Source organism: Dermochelys coriacea, chromosome 1 (genome assembly GCF_009764565.3).
Source record: "Dermochelys coriacea isolate rDerCor1 chromosome 1, rDerCor1.pri.v4, whole genome shotgun sequence".
NCBI classification, from domain to species: domain Eukaryota; kingdom Metazoa; phylum Chordata; order Testudines; family Dermochelyidae; genus Dermochelys; species Dermochelys coriacea.
In genome coordinates this window covers 212,938,948-212,960,905 of record NC_050068.2, presented here as the reverse complement: position 1 = coordinate 212,960,905, position 21,958 = coordinate 212,938,948, and the positions used below count along the sequence as shown (strand labels likewise).

General features: G+C 44.0%; 1 protein-coding gene across 2 annotated transcripts in view; it reads right to left on the bottom strand.

Moving 5' to 3' along the window:
• LOC119862273 (transient receptor potential cation channel subfamily V member 6-like) overlaps window positions 1-21,958 on the bottom strand; it is a 161,996-nt gene that overhangs the window by 17,854 nt on the left and 122,184 nt on the right. Inside the window, exons 2-4 of one of the 2 annotated variants that reach the window (XM_043513507.1) lie at window positions 15,259-15,356; window positions 14,670-14,792; window positions 13,055-13,195 (exon numbers count right to left, since the gene is read on the bottom strand). In XM_043513507.1, the coding sequence (XP_043369442.1) occupies window positions 13,055-13,195; window positions 14,670-14,792; window positions 15,259-15,356 (362 nt within the window). The remainder of the gene's footprint in view (window positions 1-13,054; window positions 13,196-14,669; window positions 14,793-15,258; window positions 15,357-21,958) is intronic. The other variant, XM_043513518.1, reaches the window with a different exon arrangement.

Below are 21,958 nucleotides of genomic sequence, written 5' to 3'. Positions count from 1 at the left end.
TTTGCCGACAGAAGTGCTAGTGTAGACATGGCCTAAGTGGAATGTAAGTAGTACACCAGTCTTATACTGTCCCTATTCACAAGGTTGAATTTCACCCAGAAAGAGCAAAAGTTGCCCTATCTAAAGCAAGAACTAACATACGCTGACCTAAGTGGAGCTTCTTCCAATTTACACTCATGTGAATGAGAGCAGAATCATACCGGATACATTTTGTTTGAAAAGTTTCTATCTAAATCTATCTCTATTTTTTAAAAGCAATCGCATGGGGAGATTATTACCTTTATTTTTGAAGTGCTCTTGCTTTCCCCACTCTGTAATTAAACAATAGCCAGGCAGATTTACAAGAGAATATTAAAAACCCTCTGGGGCTAAAAGCTCAAAGATGCCAAATTTCAGTGGATATGGATTTTGATTTAGTCAGGAGTAAAACTGCATGGGGAAAGCAGAACCCTGAGCCAACCTCCTCAACACCCAGTCACATACTCCTCTCCAGAGAGTTTCAAACAACTCTAAGTGAAAATTAATGACAGCTCATTTAAAAAAAAAAAGACAGTAAATTTCTCTGCTAGATACGGTTTAATTACAGTCAGAAATGGGTAGCATAGAACGGTTGTGCTACTCTAATTTATGTCACCTGAGGCTCTGGCCCAGCAAAATCTGAAAGGAAAAATCAATCTTTAAATAAAAGAATACTCCTGAAGTGGATCATAGGATTTGGATATGGAAAAGGCCTGCTACAATCCTGTAGCCTTAACATTCCATCTATGAAAAAAGAAAAGGAGTACTTGTGGCACCTTAGAGACTAACAAATTTATTAGAGCATAAGCTTTCGTGAGCTACAGCTCACTTCATCGGATGCATTTGGTGGAAAAAACAGAGGAGAGATTTATATACACACAATCTCTCCTCTGTTTTTTCCACCAAATGCATCCGATGAAGTGAGCTGTAGCTCACGAAAGCTTATGCTCTAATAAATTTGTTAGTCTCTAAGGTGCCACAAGTACTCCTTTTCTTTTTGCGAATACAGACTAACACGGCTGCTACTCTGAAACCATTCCATCTATGCTTCAGGGAATTTCCTGCCTGTAGGGGAAGTTCCATTGAACAGAACAAAGTTTCTGAAATAAAGGAGCCACTCCTTTCCTGTAGGTTAGCCAGAATTGTACGGTCCCAGGCCTATTAGATGAGATGCTGGTGGACATTCGGGCAGCATTTCCTGACCCACCAAAAGGCATCTGGAGGAGGAGTCAGAGGAGGAAGAGGACAAGGACATTGAGGACTTGAACTAGCTGAAGCTGCTTACAACTCTCAGGCTAGGTTTCAGAGTAGCAGCCGTGTTAGTCTGTATTTGCAAAACAAGTACTCCTTTTCTTTTTGCGAACTCTCAGGATAGCCACTGATGCCACCTGTGTAGACTGGCACTTCTGGATCCACAAGTACAGACTGGGCCACAAGCACAAGCACAGACTGGTGGGACCATATGGTCATGTGGATCTGGGACAACCAGTAGTGGGTCCAGACCTTTCACATGAAGAAAGTTATGTTTCTGGAGCTTTGTGAGCAGCTTGCCCCGACCCTCCAGCATCAGGACACACATATGAGGGCAGTCAATAACAATCCAGAAGTATGGGTTGCCATAATTGTCTGGAAGCTGGCTACCCCACAATGCTACAGGCCTATTGCTAACCAGTTCAGCATTGCAAAGTCAACTGAGGGTAAAGTGAAAAGGAGTACTTGTGGCACCTTAGAGACTAACAAATTTATTAGAGCATAAGCTTTCGTGAGCTACAGCTCACTTCATCGGATGCATTTGGTGGAAAAAACAGAGGAGATTGATATACACACACAGAGAACATGAAACAATAGGTTTATCATACACACTGCAAGGAGAGTGATCACTTAAGATAAGCCATCACCAGCAGTGGGGAGGGGGGGAAGGAGGAAAACCTTTCATGGTGACAAACAAGGTAGGCTATTTCCAGCAGTTAACAAGAATATCTGAGGAACAGTGGGGGGTGGGGGGGAGAAATAACATGGGGAAATAGTTTTACTTTGTGTAATGACTCATCCATTCCCAGTCTCTATTCAAGCCTAAATTAAGTGTATCCAGTTTGCAAATTAATTCCAATTCAGCAGTCTCTCGTTGGAGTCTGTTTCTGAAGCTTTTTTGTTGAAGAATAGCCACTCTTAGGTCTGTAATCGAGTGACCAGAGAGATTGAAGTGTTCTCCAACTGGTTTTTGAATGTCCCCTCTGTTTTTTCCACCAAATGCATCCGATGAAGCGAGCTGTAGCTCACGAAAGCTTATGCTCTAATAAATTTGTTCGTCTCTAAGGTGCCACAAGTACTCCTTTTCTTTTTGCGAATACAGACTAACACGGCTGCTACTCTGAAACCTGAGGGTAAAGTGGTGGCAGAGGTTTCTGAGGCAATCAGGTGTGTGGTTTACTCCAAGGTGGCGGTCATAAAAGATATTCCAAAAGTATCTGCTAGTTTTGAGAAAATGGGGTTTCCAAATTGTGCCAGGGCCCGCACCCCGCTCTCTGCTCTTGGTCCCACTCTGTGGAGGGGTCTCTGGGCAGAGGGCACTGAGCATAATGGTTTTTGGGTGGGCTTTTAAGTGTGGGGCACTGTAGTTCTCAACCTATGGCCCAGGAAATACTTCGTGGGCCACAATGATAAATAGGTTGAGAACCACTGCACCAGAGATTCACCAAAATCTGGCTGTGCACCTGTGACCAACTAGCAAGGACTTCTTCATGTCAGTGGCCATAACAAATACAGCAGAAGGTTCACTCAGCGGTCAGAATAAAATGGAAGTATTAAGTGCCGAGCAGCTGTACTTGAACGAGGGAGTGACTTCCATTTTCTGGGAGTTGATTGGCCAGTCTTGGGACTCCTGGCCCCAGACCCCAACCTGTCCCCAGCTGTTGTGACCCCAGCCGCAGCCCCCTTACCCCTGTCCGCACACCCCCCACCCCCAGCCACGGCCCCATTCCCGGATCTTGGGAAGGGGGGTGCGGACAGGGGTAAGGGAGGGCACCACCTTGAAAAGTCTGGGGACCCTTGGTGTAGCTGTTTGAGCTAGGGCTGGAGCCTGGGCTCTGTGACCCTCCCACTTCCAGCCTGAGCCTGAACTTCTACACTGCTAGTTTTAGCCCTGAAGCTCAAGCTCCATGAGGCAGTCAGTTGGCCTGGGCTCTGAGACTTGCTGCTGCAGTCCTTTTTCTTTTCTTTTTTTTTTTTGCTGTGCAAACCTACCCTAAGAGACAAACCTGAACCTGAATCTTTTGTAGACTGTTCCAGGAAAAGCTGCTAGGGGAGATTTAATTGTTTGTAAGTACTCTGGCTGGGGGAGTTAGAGGACCTTCACATGGACATAAGAGCCCTTTAATACTACTAAGGGATGAAGTTTTAAGAGAAGTTTGTGACTCGCTGGGTATTTCTGGGTCAAGTCAGAGTGAAACTGAAGCTAAATGTCATTTTGCTTTAGTCAAATATAGAAGAAGCTATTTACATGAGCAGGACGAGTTGGAAGATCAGGGAGTGTCTGCACTGCTGTCATTAAAAGATAAGATTTTACACCTCATTGCTACAGCAATGGAGCAGCAAACGGGAAAAACTGATGAAAGACCATTCAGAAATGATACAGTGAAAAATTAAAATAGAATGAAATGATGAAAAAAATTAAAACCAGCCCCCTGTTGTCAAATCTGTCAGCCTACCACAGAAAACAAAAGCAATTTTAAAGAAAGACTTTAAACCTACAGAGAAGATTGGGAATTTCCACCAAAAGGACAGGTTAAGCCAATCAATTGAAAGTGGGACTCAAATGAGGTACACTGAGGCAGAAAATATGTGATCAGAGCTCTTTGCCCAGCACTGAGCTTCAGGGGCTACTTGGAGAGAAAAACTAATCTGAGCCTGCCAAAACTGAGGGGTATCTTAAAATCCTATAATCAAGAAAATGTGCAACTGAACTTTACCTGCAGCTCTCAAGAGCAATACAAGAGCCAGAACAGACACCTCTGGATTTCTTAGTCTGAGCCCTTGATTTGAGACATAGTGTTTGTCAGCCTAACAAGAAGCTGACTCTGACCTAAGAAATGACCTTGTCTTTGTACAAAACATGTTCCTCCATACAGTCTTGACAGGATTGCAGAATGACAATATTCAGACTTCAGAGTAGCAGCCGTGTTAGTCTGTATTCGCAAAAAGAAAAGGAGTACTTGTGGCACCGTAGAGACTAACAAATTTATTTGAGCATAAGCTTTTGTGAGCTACAGCTCACTTCATATTCAGACTGTGATTCAACTTTACTTAAAAGATAATCAGGTTGCAGATGAGACCTTGTTTGAGAAGCTGCACACTGTTGTAAATGATCAAAAAGAGAAAGAGCAGAAGCTGGAGAATGGAGGCATATGTGCTACGGCAGTTGCATATAATTCTGTTCGGTCGCCCTATACACAGAGCACTGGTCAGAGAGTAAAGAAGCACTTCCTCCCAAAGGAAAAGGAAAAGGAGTACTTGTGGCACCTTAGAGACTAACAAATTTATTAGAGCATAAGCTTTCGTGAGCTACAGCTCACTTCATCGGATGCATTTTGCTACTCTGAAAGGAAAAGGAGTCTCCCATGCTGATCAATGAGGTAAGGGAACTAAAAGCTAGTATTGATGCAATCTAAGATGTGATAGCTGAAATTAACATATTAAAGCAAACCATCCAGGACTTGCATAATGACAGGTTTCAGAGTAGCAGCCCTGTTAGTCTGTATTCGCAAAAAAAAAGGAGTACTTGTGGCACCTTAGAGACTAACAAATTTATTTGAGCGTAAGCTTTCATGAGCTACAGCTCACTTCATCGGATGCATTTGGTGGAAAATACAGAGGGGAGATAGATATACACACACAGAGAACATGAAACAATGGGTTTTATCATACACACTGTAAGGAGAGTGATCACTTAAGATAAGCCATCACCAGCAAGGGGGGGGGGAAGGAGGAAAACCTTTCATGGTGACAAGCAAGGTAGGCTATTTCCAGCAGTTAACAAGAATATCTGAGGAACAGTGGGGGGTGGGGGGGAGAAATAACATGGGGAAATAGTTTTACTTTTTGTAATGACTCATCCATTCCCAGTCTCTATTCAAGCCTAAGTTAATTGTATCCAGTTTGCAAATTAATTCCAATTCAGCAGTCTCTCATTGGAGTCTGTTTTTGAAGCTTTTTTCTTGAAGGATAGCCACTCTTAGGTCTGTAATCGAGTGACCAGAGAGATTGAAGTGTTCTCCGACTGGTTTTTGAATGTTATAATTCTTGACGTCTGATTTGTGTCCATTCATTCTTTTACGTAGAGACTGTCCAGTTTGACCAATGTACATGGCAGAGGGGCATTGCTGGCACATGTTGGCATACATCACACTGGTAGATGCGCAGGTAGTGTGGCTGATGTGATTAGGCCCTATGATGGTGTCCCCTGAATAGATATGTGGACAGAGTTGACAATGGGCTTTGTTGCAAGAATAGGTTCCTGGGTTAGTGGTTCTGTTGTGTGGTGTGTGGTTGCTGGTGAGTATTTGCTTCAGATTGGGGGGCTGTCTGTAAGCAAGGACTGGCCTGTCTCCCAAGATCTGTGAGAGTGATGGGTCGTCCTTCAGGATAGGTTGTAGCTCCTTGATGATGCGTTGGAGAGGTTTTAGTTGGGGGCTGAAGGTGATGGCTAGTGGCGTTCTGTTATTTTCTTTGTTGGGCCTGTCCTGTAGTAGGTGACTTCTGGGTACTCTTCTGGCTCTGTCATTCTGTTTCTTCACTTCAGCAGGTGGGTATTGAAGTTGTAGGAATGCATGATAGAGATCTTGTAGGTGTTTGTCTCTGTCTGAGGGGTTGGAGCAAATGCGGTTATATCATGGAGCTTGGCTGTAGACAATGGATCGTGTGGTATGATCTGAATGAAAGCTAGAGGCATGTAGGTAGGAATAGCGGTCAGTAGGTTTCTGGTATAGGGTGGTGTTTATGTGACCATCGCTTATTAGCACTGTAGTGTCCAGGAAGTGGATCTCTTGTGTGGACTGGTCCAGGCTGAGGTTGATGATGGGATGGAAATTGTTGAAATCATGGTGGAATTCCTCAAGGGCTTCTTTTCCATGGGTCCAGATGATGAAGATGTCATCAATGTAGTGCAAGTAGAGTAGGGGCATTAGGAGACGAGAGCTGAGGAAGCGTTGTTCTAAGTCAGCCATAAAAATGTTGGCATACTGTGGGACCATGCGGGTACCCATAGCAGTGCCGCTGATTTGAAGGTATACATTGTCCCCAAATGTGAAATAGTTATGGATGAGGACAAAGTCACAAAGTTCAGCCACCAGGTTAGCCGTGACAGTATCGGGGATACTGTTCCTGACGGCTTGTAGTCCATCTTTGTGTGGAATGTTGGTGTAGAGGGCTTCTACATCCATAATGGCTAGGATGCTGTTTTTAGGAAGATCACCAATGGATTGTAGTTTCCTCAGGAAGTCAGTGGTGTCTCGAAGATAGCTGGGAGTGTTGGTAACGTAGGGCCTGAGGAGGGAGTCTACATAGCCAGACAATCCTGCTGTCAGGGTGCCAATGCCTGAGATGATGGGGCGTCCAGGATTTCCAGGTTTATGGATCTTGGGTAGCAGATAGAATACCCCAGGTCGGGGTTCTAGGGGTGTGTCTGTGCAGATTTGTTCTTGTGCTTTTTCAGGGAGTTTCTTGAGCAAATGCTGTAGTTTCTTTTGGTAACTCTCAGTGGGATCAGAGGGTAATGGCTTGTAGAAAGTGGTGTTGGAGAGCTGCCTAGTAGCCTCTTGTTCATACTCCGACCTATTCATGATGACGACAGCACCTCCTTTGTCAGCCTTTTTGATTATGATGTCAGAGTTGTTTCTGAGGCTGTGGATGGCACTGTGTTCTGCATGGCTGAGGTTATGGGGCAAGCGATGCTACTTTTCCACAATTTCAGCTCGTGCACGTCGGCGGAAGCACTCTATGTAGAAGTCCAGGCTGCTGTTTCGACCTTCAGGAGGAGTCCACCCAGAATCCTTCTTTTTGTAGTGTTGGTAGGAAGGTCTCTGTGGGTTAATATGTTGGTCAGAGGTTTGTTACTTGAGTCGGAGACGTCGAAAATAGGATTCTAGGTCACCACAGAACTGTATCATGTTCGTGGGGGTGGAGGGGCAAAAGGAGAGGCCCTGAGATAGGACAGATTCTTCTGCTGGGCTAAGCGTATAGTTGGATAGATTAACAATATTGCTGGGTGGGTTACGGGAACCACTGTTGTGGCCCCTTGTGGCATGTAGTAGTTTAGATAGCTTAGTGTCCTTTCTCTTTTGTAGAGAAGCAAAGTGTGTGTTGTAAATGGCTTGTCTAGTTTTGTAAAGTCCAGCCACGAGGAAGTTTGTGTGAAAGGTTGGTTCTTTATGAGAGTATCCAGTTTTGAGAGCTCATTCTTAATCTTTCCCTGTTTGCTGTAGAGGATGTTGATCAGGTGGTTCCACAGTTTCTTTGAGAGTGTGTGGCACAAGCTGTCAGCATAGTCTGTATGGTATGAGCAGTCATGCAGACATGAAGCAAGCCCAGAGAAGATGTGTTGTTGCAGGCAATCTGGCAGAGTCAGGATGTGGTATAGGAAAAGCAGAGATAAAGCTGATACTGCATATGATTTACCAGGAGCAGCCTGCAGTTGCTGCTCCTGAGGGAATTCTGAGCCAAAAAAAATTAAAAATTATGCACACAATATTTTAAAATTTTGTAAATTTTATTTGTCAATAAATAAATGTGGAGACTCCAGCATGGCAGTGGGGAGCACAGGCCACTGGCTGCATGGAGGTGGGAAATCACCCTGCAGTCCTCCCCAGGACATGGACTCTGTGGTGAGGCTGCACCCAACCCTGATACAACGCAAGGGCCAGGCCTGCCCCAGAAACACCCTGGGGCCCTGCCCCTCCATGCTAGGTGCACCAGGTGTGGTCAGGCAGGCTCAGCCCATCAGGATCCAAGTGTGGGGGGATCCAGGTGTAGGATGAGAGGGTTCTGTGTGGTGCAATCTGACTGTGGGCAGATGAATGAGGTGTCTAGGTGTGGGGCGGGGATCTGAATGCACAGGGTCTGGTTGGGGGGTTCTGGGTTCAGGGGCAATGGGATTCTGAAAGGGGTCTAGGCAAAAGTAGTTGAGGCTCATTGGTGCAGTCTGAGTGTAGGGGACTCAGCAGGGGGGAGACTTAGTGAGGTGGGGGTCCAGGTACAGCTGTTTGGGGCTCAGTGGGGAGAGGTTCTGGGTGAAGAGGGCTCGCCAAGGTGGTCCAGATGAAGCGGAGGTGGGGGGCACATTGGGATGGTGAGGAGCTCTGTGACACTGCCAACGCCGTGGCCCTGGGGCTGGAGGAGCTGTGCCCTCTCTCTCTTTTGCTACAACAAACACCTAGCTATAACAGCCAAATGGCTTGGACCCAGGGGGGTCGTTATAGGTGGGTGCATAGGCACCAACTCCGTGGGTGCTCCGGGGCTGGAGCACCCATGGGGAAAAATTGGTAGGTGTTCTGCACCCACTGACAGCTTCCTGCCCCACCCCCAGCTCACCTCCACCTCCGCTCCGCCTCCTCCATGAGCACGCCGTGTGCCCGCTTTTCCCCCCTCCCTCCCAGTGCTTGCTGCCACGAAAGAGCTCTTAAAGGGCAAAAGTAAATCTAATCCTGACATTCGTTTGTGCATGCCACACTCCCCCCTCATATGTTAGGAGCATGTACTGGGCCTTTAAGAGCAGAGCACATGTTAATGGGAACTGGATTGGGGCAAGTGAAAACTGGCTGGAGGCACTCCATAGTCAGCTTCACCAGCTAAACAGATAGGAGCACATGGCTTCCCTTTGTTTTATGTACTTCTGTTTTAGATCTAATAAAGCCTTACTTCTACATCCAGACTGTGCCTCCTTCTTACGAAACCACAAGACAACACATTGTAAATGTAATGTCGTCCCAACATTTATATTAAAACGTCTAACATACAGTCCATCCATTTGACTTATTAGTCAAATCCATGAGTTCCACAAGTGCATGGTGCTGCTCTCTTACGAAGTGACAGAGTACTTGTCAGGAACCTTTCAGAGAAAGGAGGAAAAGGCAAATTAAGATCCTAGTGGGAAGATAAGATTCATATAAAGAAAAGGAGTACTTGTGGCACCTTAGAGACTAACAAATTTATTTGAGCATAAGCTTTCGTGAGCTACAGCTCACTTCATCGGATGCATTTCCTGTAGCTCACGAAAGCTTATGCTCAAATAAATTTGTTAGTCTCTAAGGTGCCACAAGTACTCATTTTCTTTTTGCGAATACAGACTAACACGGCTGCTACTCTAAAAGATTCATATAGTACTTCAAAGGAAAGGAGATAGCTCAGTCTATGAAGTAAAAGCAGAAGATGTAAAAGGATATGTTAGAGTTCTTCACTGCAATCTTTTACTTTCCTGTGACTTCTTACTTGGGGATATAATTCCATCATCTAACCCACCACAGGTGGGGAGGGATAGCTCAGTGGTTTAAGCATTGGCCTGATAAACCCAGGGTTATGAGTTCAATCCTTGAGGGGGCCATTTAGGGATCTGGGCCTGGAATTGGTCCTGCTTTGAGCTGGGGTTTGGACTAGATGACCTCCTGAAGTCCCTTCCAACCCTGATATTCTATGATAAGACACAGAAAACAAGGCAAGCTAGTGCAATAAGAGGTATCAAAAGGACAGCAGTTTGGATTCCAATGATTCTTAGAATGAAGATGAACCACATTATGTGATGGTTCCAGATACTGCCCATAGCGCAGACCCTCAATTCCTGGGAAATGAGGATGTAGTTGATTCTGTAAACTTGAAAGCAGCTGATTGGAGTGATATGATATTCACACCTGCTGTAGAGAAACATGAATGCCAACACGAGACCATGGAACCTGAAACAAGCAATGCACAAGAGGACAGATCACCAGAACAATCCACTAACATGTGAAGTCACCTGACCAGCAAGAGAAGAGTCCCACTGACATATGAACGATTAGGAACACCTACTTATAAGTGTCTAAATCCAGCTTTTGGACTAGTGAATGCATCATGGATTTATCCACTTGTTTGTTACATGCTGTACCAAGTGCCTATCCCTTGGCCTAATCTTACATTCTCTCCAAGGCTGATGTAATATTGGGAAATGAAGTATTTGATAGCTCTGGATAGTTTATAATTATGTTACTTCAGTATTGTGATGCTGTATGATAGAGACATGACCATTTATACAATGAATATTGCCATTGTTAGACAATTGCAACAAATCGTGTACAAAGTAAATCATGTACGGTGTTAATGAAAATGTTATGATTTGCTAAATATGATTAGCTTGTTTATATCCGTATATCATCACAGTATTTGAAGTTAGGAATATTGGCTATATAGATCTATATCCCAAATGTGTTTGCTCCTGGGATAACATCCCCAAGGTAATTTACATCCAGTCTGGCTAGCACATTGTGAATGAACTATTCAAGTTGATGGCCCATTAAAGAACATCTAACATTCACAATCGGCCATAGAAGAAGCTCGTCCCCACCCAGTGAGCCTTCCTGTGGATGCTTTAGCCAGAATATGGGTAAAGGCTGCTCCTGTGAGTCTTCAAAGCATGTAAGGGCATGTGACTTGCTCATGTGACTCTGGACTCCATCTTGGGCCTATAATAACAAGGAAGCTCTAATCAAGGTTCCAGATACTGGGATACTGGGGTAAGTTCCAGATAGAAATTTGCAAACTAGCAGTTTATTCCATCACTGCTTCAAATCTGATATAAGAACTTTTCAATCTCTTGTATGTACATGATTTCCATAACCATTTTTCAGAGTAGCAGCCGTGTTAGTCTATTCGCAAAAAGAAAAGGAGTACTTGTGGCACCTTAGAGACTAACAAATTTATTTGAACGTAAGCTTTCGTGAGCTACAGCTCACAAAATGCATCCGAATGCATCCGATGAAGTGAGCTGTAGCTCACGAAAGCTTATGCTCAAATAAATTTGTTAGTCTCTAAGGTGCCACAAGTACTCCTTTTCTTTTTTGCAAATACAGACTAACACAGCTGCTACTCTGAAACCTGTCATTATGCAAGGCATTGAATTTAGCTGTATAGAATGGAAATCTGTCAACTTCATGAAAAAACTCATACAGATACAGACAGACATCATCTTCCTCTCCAAATGCAAACAGATAGACATCATACCAAAGGGACTGAAGGTAAAAAATCCATTACAATCTACATACCACACAGACTATGCTGACAGTTTGTGCCACACACTCTCAAAGAAACTGCGGAACCACCTGATCAACATCCTCTACAGCAAACAGGGAAAGATTAAGAATGAGCTCTCAAAACTGGATACTCTCATAAAGAAGAAATGCATCCGATGAAGTGAGCTGTAGCTCACGAAAGCTTATGCTCAAATAAATTTGTTAGTCTCTAAGGTGCCACAAGTATTCCTTTTCTTTTTGCATAACCATTTTAACTCTCTTCCATTTATTTTCTCATATAAATAAACCTTTAAATTTCAGTTACTAATGGATTGGCAGCAGTGTGATTATTGACTAAGATCTGAATTATATATCTACCTGGCTAAGTGGATGATCTCTTGATATCAGAAGAAACCTTGGTTTGATTAAATTGGTTTTCAATAGCCACTCATCACAAAGTCTAGTGTCTGGGGGTGAAATAAGGGTTGCGATGCAAGGAGACTGCATCTTTGACTTTATATTAACCAATGTGGTGAGATAGAAGTTTACTTTTGTTACTGGCTTGGTAGAATAACCACCAATTTGGGGAGAGTCTGCCCCATTTCTCAGTAGCTTGTCCTGAATCTGGCATCCTCAGCTGTGACCCACTGAGGCACGGTGAGAGATATGGTTTCTAACTAGCTTGCCATATGCCCAGTAACTCGGCATGTCATGGTTATAGCACTGATCGTATAGGAACTGTTATTCCGTAAGATATGAATATCTTTGGGAATTTAAGGTGTTCAGAACTAACTATTCAGTTGGCTAATGGAACTAAAATTGCCATAGAAACTTTTTGCTGAATGTAAAATAAACTAAAGACACTTGCAGAAGATTTCACTGTCAGTACCAGAGCTTGTTACAGAGGAAGATACTTAAAGACTAACTTGAGAATGACTGTTACAAACTTGTGGAACTTGGATGACTGCTAATAAGTCAAATAGATGGACTGTATGATATATTTTTTAAATAGAAATGTTGGGATGACATTACATTTATGAGGGAGGAGTGTAGCACTCATAAGGCAATATCAGGCTTATATTCTCCTGTGCCCTATCCCTTTAAGGACAGAAAGTCTGCTCGGGGACTGGGGGGGGTCAAAGGGGATATTCTGGTTGCAGATTTCAGAGTAGCAGCCGTGTTAGTGCTTTAGCTCATGAAACTTATGCTCAAATAAATTTGTTACTCTCTAAGGTGCCACAAGTACTCCTTTTCTTTCTGGTTGCAGAGACATAGATAGGTGTGCTGAGCAGTAATAGGGCTTGTGCAAGGTGTATTTGTTTGGTTTTTTTATACTAAAGTTAATAAAACTTCAGTTTTAACTATCCCTGGTCTGGGAGTGAAACAATGGCATAATAATTATCATTAGGCTTCAGAATTATCACCCAAATGAAAAGACTGGATAAGTAGGCTCATCACAGAGCTATTACAACAGGCTGGCTGCAGACTCAGGCAGTCATTACTCCATTGGTTTCATTCAGGTCATGTTAGGGCAAGTGGTCTACACAAGGACTAGAGATTTAACATTTTTTAGAAAATGAAAGCTGAACTTCTAGAGCACAATTCTGTAGAAAGGTCTGCATTGCATAGCAGTTGCATAGACAGGAATTCCCAGAGCATATGGGGCCCTGACAGAGAGAGGGCCAGAAAGGGAGCAGACCATACCAGATCCAGAGAGGTCACAGAACTCATAGTGTGCCAGAGAAGAAGAGTCTGGTGGCAGTCAAGGCCTGCAGATGAAACCCTACCAAAGTAAATGAGATTGTGGCTGCTGGGTCTGAAGACGTAGCCAGTGGCCTGTGGGTTGTTGACATCAGCCCCCTTCTCAAGCATCGCCTTCACAAGTTTGAAGTTCTTATTCACCACAGCGATGTGGAGAGCAGTCTCCCCTGCAACACACAATCACACCCCTTTTGTAATGCCAACATTGCACCACAGGGACCAGAGGCACTTCAGAGATCCACTGTGCAACCAAGGCCACTTTATTAGTAAATAACTGAAAAATCCAATGGGCAAAGTCTGGGGTGTTCAAAGAACCTTAAGGAAGTCACCTGCCCAGCTCCCATGGAATTCCAGTTGCATGTGAGTGGTTAATGTTCCTGGAAAATTGCAGCCCAAACTCTTATCTCTGTTACATTGGCTGTCCCAATGACTTCAGTGGATTAACCCCAGCAGAATTTTGCCCACTGTTTTCACGAATACCGCCTTTATTGTGTCTTAGTCCTAAGGTAGGACTTGCAACTGTGAAATTAATTGCTGTTAAATAAATTACACTTGCAATTTCTCTCTCACCACTTTTCAGTGAAGTGGTTTAGTGCCTCATTAATTCCACTTATGCTCCTGCTCATATTTTACACTTCTGTAACACTTTCCAGCTGAGGATCTCAGAGCACTTCACAAATGTTCATCAATTAAACCTCACGTTAATCTGTGTGCAAGAGCCTGGAATCACTAGCCTGAAACTAAATGCAGAGAAATTAAGTGATTTGGTCAGTAACAGGATGGTGGCTAGAATTCAGGTCTCCTGACTCCCCATCTCCTACTTGAGCCACTAGACCATATTCTCTCCTCCCTTGCAGCTGGTTCTGGGGTAGAAGGAGGCAACTCTTTAACAATGCACAGTGACAATACAGTTCTCGGTAGACCCTAAAGAAAAAATCCATATCCAAGTGAAAATGCAGAGGGAATTAATGGAGGTAGAATGTAATTTACAAACCCTGGAATTAATAACCCCACTCTGGAGGGCCTAGATTTTATTTCTCATCTGGAAGATGGCCGCTCCAGCAGCACTGCATCCTCCTAACAACATGTGAGGCATTTGGGACAGTACTGACTCAGAGAGGTGACCAACCTCTAGTGAATCAATCACACCACTCCCTAGAGCATATCTCCCTCTAGCACCACACTGGGACACTAGGTTTAGGAATAACTTAGATGGAAAAGCATCACCTACTGAATCAATACTACTTCCTCCAGCACTTATATCTTTCCTTGGAGGTTTTCCACTCAAAACTTGACTGTGCTTAGCTAGGAGTCCAGATATAATTATTGGATCTCAGATTTTGGGGTGGTAGTTGGGAATAAGATATCCTCCAAGGATAAAATGATCCTCTAAATGCACCCTCTTTTAAAGGAATATGGTATAGGTTTCATTTCCTGGAGATCTGTTGGGAACACAACAGCACCCATGGGTTTTTGAAAATGCAGTTAAATGACAGTAAAATATGATTCCCTGAAACAGACCATTTTATAAAGGGCACCTTGGGATCTGGACACAAAACTAACAGAATCTCAGCAACTATACCATATCTCTCAGCCATTTCGGCAGTCTCAGCCCATGTCTATTCATCTTGGCATTCTTACCTGCATAGAATTCTGATGTCATTGCTTCATTGACAAGTTCTGGAGCTGCATCCATCAGCATCTGTGCAGCCTCCACACTATCATACAAGGCAGCCACATGAAGAGCTGTCTCCCCCAGGGCACCTGGAGAGAGAGAGTCATATATATGTGTCATAAGTTCCTTTGCCAGCCTGGTGAGATGAATCTTACAGAGAGTGAGTACTTGTGGCACCTTAGAGACTAACAAATTTATTTGAGCATAAGCTTTCGTGAGCTACAGCTCACTTCATCGGATGCAAATCCGATGAAGTGAGCTGTAGCTCACGAAAGCTTATGCTCTAATAAATTTGTTAGTCTCTAAGGTGCCCCAAGTACTCCTTTTCTTTTTGCGAATACAGACTAACACGGCTGCTACTCTGAAACCTTACAGAGAGTAACACACTCAATCCTGAGGACTCCCTAACCTCACACAAAGAGTGTTTTCACCCCAACCTGCCAAGATTCACCCTTTTCTACTGCTTGAGAACATTGCCATCCTCCAGACTCTCAGTCCCAAGGTGTCCTCTCCTTGCAGCTAACTTAGTCATGGACACCATATGGAGTACCTTACCTCTTTGATGAATATCACAAGTATGGCAGGTGAGCAGTTTCTGAATGGTTTGGACATCATTCTCCTTGGCAGCCTGGAGCAAGGAGGACTCCCAGATCCTGCAACAAGAAAAATCACCAGAATAGAACAAATAACAAATAAGATGCTCAGAGTAAACACTTTCTTCCATGTCAGTAAAGCATTCAAAAAGCGGGGATGCAATATTTTATTATCAAGATGATAGCTTAGAAATGTCTAAGAAAGCTAGACAAGCACATGCATGAGTAATCCACTTTCTATAAGGTCAATTTCTGCATAACCCAGGGAATTGTAGACCATTTTTAAAAAGCCTTTGTAGTCGTAGTAAAAATGTCACATACGGAACAAAATTCTGGCTCCGTTGGTAATTTATGATTCCACGTTACTTCTACAATATTTATAAATCTTGAGTAGAAATTGCAAATAGTAAGAAATTGCAAAGTAACAAGTCAAGTTCACACTAATTTCCCACTGCCAACCCACAGCATTGTCATATCTGAACATGAGTGTAACATTTCAATACATTCTTTGCATGATTGTAAAATGCTGTATTTCCATTTCAGATTCACCAGCAGATTTTGTGATTATAGACCAGTATACATTGGATCAGTGATTCTTGTCAAAGATAAGAGTTAGCTAACATTCTCATCTTTCTCTGGCATATAGAAGTACACAAAAAATGGGCACTGAATAATGCTTTGGGCCTAATTCTCATTTCACACTGGTTTTATGCAGGTGTACCTCTGCTGATTTCAGTGCGGCTACTCTGGATTTACACACTTAGAAATGAAAGCTGAAGAAGGCCCTTTCAATCTGGGTAAGAGTAGAATTCAAGCTGGAATAGTGAAAGAACTACAGCAGACAGTTCAGATGTTCTAGGCCAGTGGTTCTTAAAGCCGGTCAGCCGCTTGTTCAGGGAAAGCCCCTAGCGGGCCAGACTGGTTTGTTTACCTGCCATGTTCGCAGGTTCGGCCAATCATGGCTCCCACTGGCCATGGTTCACTGCTCCAGGCCAATGGGGGCTGTGGGAAGGGCAGCCAGCACATCCCTTGGCCCACGCCGCTTCCTGCAGCCCCCATTGGCCTGGAGCGGCGAACCGTGGCCAGTGGGAGCTGCGATCGGCCAAACCTGAGGATGCAGCAGGTAAACAAACCGTTCTGGCCCGCCAGGGGTTTTCCCTGAACAAGTGGCCGACCAGCTTTGAGAACCACTGTTCTAGGCAAGCAGAAAAGCAAGTGCAATCTCTGTTGTGTTAAGCAGGAATGCTAAAGCAGTTCTGTAATACTGAGCAGATATTCCTTCAACATCACTGACAAGTACTTTGGAACAATCAAAGAAGAAATATACAAGGGATCTACCCAGTTTTCACACTGAGCCCACTGAATGCCAGAACAAGACTTTGGGAGTTTCTTCAGTGCTGTGTGAATGCTCATACAGTGCAGGCATGACTGATAAAGCTCAGAGTTTCCCCCCCCTCACTAGAATGTCTCAGTGTTTGGATGAAAAGGAGCTCCAGCAGGAGAGAGGTTCAACAGCAGAGGATGCAACACTGCACAGTAGGGTACTATGGGCATGAGCTATATCATGTTAGTGGCTATGGTGAGAAAATTGAGAATAAAATAAAACAAAATAGACAAGCCCCTAGAAAATAGATTATATTGAACAAACCTGCACTGGGCAGAGTGGAGTGTCCTAGCCCAACAGATTTTTTCCATATTGAATTTCTATTACTCAGTGAAACAGCACCTCTAATGCCACATATCTGCTTCCTGGAGGCCTTGTTCTCTCAGTGCAGGATACAAGTAATTCCCACCAACGGCAAACAAAGACTGAATACTAATATTTTGTATTTATATAGTGCCTTACATTCAAGGGCTGTAAAGAGCTTTATGAACATTAATGAATCAAGCCTCAGAACACCTGTGGGAGAGAGGGAAATATCATTTCCCCCATTTCATAGATTAGGCAACCAAAACACAGAGAATGGAGGCAATTTTTTTAAGGTCACAGAGCAAGTCAGTGGAAAAACCAAGAATAGAACCCAAGAAATTTTGACTTCCAAACTCAAGCTCTAACCACTAGACTACACACCCTAAGCATATTCTATGCTAAAGAGGGGCCCAGTTAAGTGCCCAAATCCTACATGTGGTGCTGACAGACCAGATGCCAGCTCATGCCAAAGCCCTAGGCCAATTCACTTGTGTGTTAGTATGGATTAAAGTGATTGTTAAATGTGTAAGAGTATATTGGTGTTGAAACTTCATGAAAACTAATGGGATGGTACATGCATTGTTTTCACTTACCTGTATCCCGTTATAATGTAATAGCAAACATTTACATTGTGTATACTCCAGTAACTAACCCATCAAATGGGAAAGAAGCCTTGTGGAATGCAAATGAAGAACTTTAACAGAAAAGTGGACAAAGCAAGCAGTCATTGTGTGTAATGATCAGAGATCAAAGACTCTAAATGCATTCCTCACTCTCCATCGTCAAAGGAAGAGCCCATGTGGGTAGTGAACCTAGCAGCTTCTTTTCTGTAAGAAGCTATAAGCATGGATTCAAAGAAAGATCCTTCATCTCTGCACTGTTTGGAATATGAATAACAGGCCAGAATAACAGAACAAGAAGATGGAGATCCCCAGTTATTCTGGGTAGCCCTGAGGGACTTTTGGGAAACTGGCAGATGACTAGATCTCTGCTATCATTTGGAATTACAGACTGACTCACCTGTGCATATTTTTTACCTGCTTTAACCTCTCAATAATTCTCATTTCCTTTTTTTAGCTAATAAACCGTTCCTTAGTTTAGTATAGAATTGGCTGCCAATTTTGTTTTTGGTGTAAGATCTTGGGTAAGTGACTGGTTTCCTGGGACTAGGAGCAACCTGAATGTGGTGTGATTTCTTGTGTAAGTGACTATTTTTCACATAGTCCAGCTTGCCTGGGTGGCAAGACAGACTGGAGAATATAAGGGGACTGTCTGTGACTCCATGGTAAGACTGAGATAGTGGTCCAGGATTTCATATTTATTACTGGCTTGGTGAGATCTAATTATAGCACACACCATCAGTTTAGGGTGTCTGCCTGGTTTTCTGACATCTGCCCTGCTCCTAGTTGTGAGCCAATCAGACAGCATGACATTGAATTTTCTCCAACCCCTTATAAGCTGCCACCAAAGCTTCAAATTAATATAATTTTCAAAGAAAAAATGGATGTGTGCCCATTGGCATAAGCTACAAGGTCATGTGGCACATTGTGACACTTTTGAGGTTACCCATTGGTATAGGTGAATTGCTACTGCCTGCTTATGGGTCAAGGGAGACTTGTTTGGGCCCACCGAGGGAAATTCACCCAAAACGACCGGCTGCTGGCAACATAAGTGCCCTACCCTGGACTCTGATTGCCCAACTCTTTCCCTCTGCAGGCTAGCAATTTGCACTCCCTAGCCCTTAGGCTTCCTGAGTGAGTCCTTGAGGCAGAGCAGAGAGAACCTGTTGCTAAATTTCTGGAGGTAGTTAGTCCCCAGAGTTCTGCTTTGGCCCCAGGGCATGTATCCTGCTAACCTGTCTGTACACCCCACTTCATTACACTCAAGCACCCAGTCCCTTCACTTCTGGATACCCTTAGTGCACACAGATTCACTGCCCCCGTGGAAGCAGTGCCCACCAGCTTACTAGTTTGACCTCAGTTACAACACTCTCCTTAGCACACAGCACTTACTAGTGTCTATAGTAAAATCAAAGAGAAGTTAAAGTTTATTTAACAAAGCTTAAGGTAAAGATTCAAATTGAAGAAAGTATAAGGATTGGAAATATATAGCTACAGATAAAAGAAAAATGTGAAACATAATCTACAGCCTATATTTATTAACAAGCTCCTTTCCTGTCTAACGTGGTATTTCTCTCCCAACGGTCAGTCCATATAGCACTTCAAGTATCAGGTCTAAAGTGCTGATGCTGACAGAGATGCTGACAGAGTATTGCCTCCCTAATGGATACCACCTTGGGCCCTTCTTTCTCCTATTAGACAGTTCCAGACCTTTTGTCTCTTTTCATAATGAGGGCAGTTTGCCCTGATGCTAACCCCTAGTGAAGACCTTTTTCTTGGGATTTTTGTGCTTTGTAAAGGCCCAGCCTGCATCTTGTCAGAGTGTAAACACTTGGCTGGGCTGGGTCGATAGATTGTGAGCTGTTCCTACTCTTGAGTGAGTTAGCCATGAGAATCACCCTACCCCAGATGACCAGTTTCACCTCCAGCAGCTTTGGAACACAATGTTCTACATGTTACATAACTTAAAATTTTTCCACCCATCCATCCCGCAATAACTATGATGATCAGTGAGTTCTTAACTTTCGGCAGAGACCACACATGGGCATAGGCAGCCACAGAAAAAAATAAGTGGCTGCTTAGCCAGCTCCCGCCAATGCCTCCTGCCAGCCTCCTGCCCTGCTGATCAGTGCCTCCCACTCCCTCCCAGCGCCTCCCTCCTGCTGCGATCAGCTGGAGTGGGGACGGGCACGCTGGGAGGAGGGGGTGGGAAGAGGTGGGATAGGGTGGGGGCTTGGGGCAGAGCGGGGAGGTTGAGCACCCCCCAAACCTGAAGGAAGCCAGCGCCTATGCACAGGCCCCCTTTGGTGAAATATCATGCTGATCACAGGCGAAACATGCCTGTCTGGGCATGTCTAGGCAAATCCTTGGATATAGATTTGTAACTGTGTACCCCCATCCATTGCCAACGTGGGGCACTTGGGTCACATACATACCATAGCACAGGGACTCACCCAGCCAGTTTGATCTGCCAAAGGCAGTCAGCAGTTTACAGTAAAATAATGTGATAGCCCAAGAAAATATACTGATTAGATGCACTCCCATGTTTCCAAAAAAGATGATGTAAAGGTAAAGCACCTCTAGCAGCAAATAATGCAGCATGGTGTACTAAGACATGCCCAGGCCTAGAATAGTGGGTCAAGAGTGAGGTCACTGGCAGAGCTGCAGTGCAGAGCAAGACTGAAATAACAGAGGGTGCTGCAATTCAGGACAGAGGTGCTTCGACAGATGTGTGTGGGGTTGTAATAAATATAAAGGGAAGGGTAAACACTTTTAAAATCCCTCCTGGACAGAGGAAAAACCCTTTCATTTGTAAAGGGTTAAGAAGCTAGGATAACCTCGCTGGCACCTGATCAAAATGACCAATGAGGAGACAAGATACTTTCAAAAGCTGGGGGGAGGGAGAAACAAAGCCTCTCTCTCTGTCTGTGTGATGCTCTTGCCGGGAACAGAAAGGAATGGAGTCTTAGAACTTAGTAAGTAATCTAGTTGGATATGCCTAGATATTATTCCTTTAAATGGCTGAGAAAATAAGCTGTGCTGCATGGAATGGATATTCTTGTTTTTGTGTCTTTTTGTAACTTAAGGTTTTTGCCTAGAGGGATTCTCTATGTTTTGAATCTGATTACCCTGTAAGGTATTTACCATCCTGACTTTACAGAGGTGATTCTTTTACTTTTTCTTCTTTTAAGAATCTGATTGCTTTTTCATTGTTCTTAAGATCCAAGGGTTTGGGTCTATGTTCACCTATGCATATTGGTGAGGATTTTTATCAAGCCTTCCCCAGGAAAGGGGGTGTAAGGGCTGGGAGGATTTGGGGGGGAAAGACATTTCCAAACAGGCTCTTTCCCAATTATATACTTGTTAGACGTTTGGTGGTGGCAGCAATAAAGTCCAAGGGCAAAAGGTAAAATAGTTTGCACCTTGGGGAAGTTTTAACCTAAGCTGGTAAAAATAAGCTTAGGAGGTTTTCATGCAGGTCCCCACATCTGTACCCTAGAGTTCAGAGTGGGGAAAGAACCTTGACAGGGGTCATGGGACAAGGGGGGCGGGGGGCAGGAAAGGGGGCTGCATCTCTCTCTGGACTTGCCTCAGTAGCGCTGTGTGGAGAAACCCGAGCCTGGAGCAGCAGGGGAATGCAGGTCAGAATTCAGGTGTGCTGGGGGAAGGGGGAAGGTTGCTCCGCATGTGCCTGCTCTATATACCACTCTAGCTAGTGTCATCAGCCACTCAGTTCTGTGAGTAACACAATCTCTTCCATAGTAAAAAAGATAAGATAGTGAGGTTGTAACACCCACCAAGTTGCTCTGCAGATGCCATAAACACCCAGAGCCATGTCTGTTTTCCTGCACAAACCCTGACCCTGCTGCTCAGTACAGGTGGAAATGAAGCCTTTGCACACATACATGTGGATCCTGTTCCACTGCCATCCTTTTTGGGGCAGGGCCCAACATATTAGAAGAAGGGGCAGGGTCCATCATATTTCCTGCCCTTCACTATGAGAAATGAATGGACCCTGTGGGTTACACATAGCTGATCATAACAGACAAGCCCAGCTCAGTGCTCCAGCGAAAGGTGCCCAAAACCCTATCCAGAATGCCTGCCGATATTCAACCTGAACATTTCCCCTTTGTTCAATGCCACCCCATTAGTCCTAATCACTATCTTAAATAATTCCACAACCTCTTTGGCATTTACATCCTCAGATATTTGCAGATATTGTGCACCCCAGGTCCCTCTTCTTTTCTGCATGACCAAGCAGCACATAGTTTGTACACCCCATTTGAAAGGTGAAATTTCTGTTTTTCCAGGCAAGATTTGGAGGCCTGGAGGCCTGCCAAATAAACTCCATG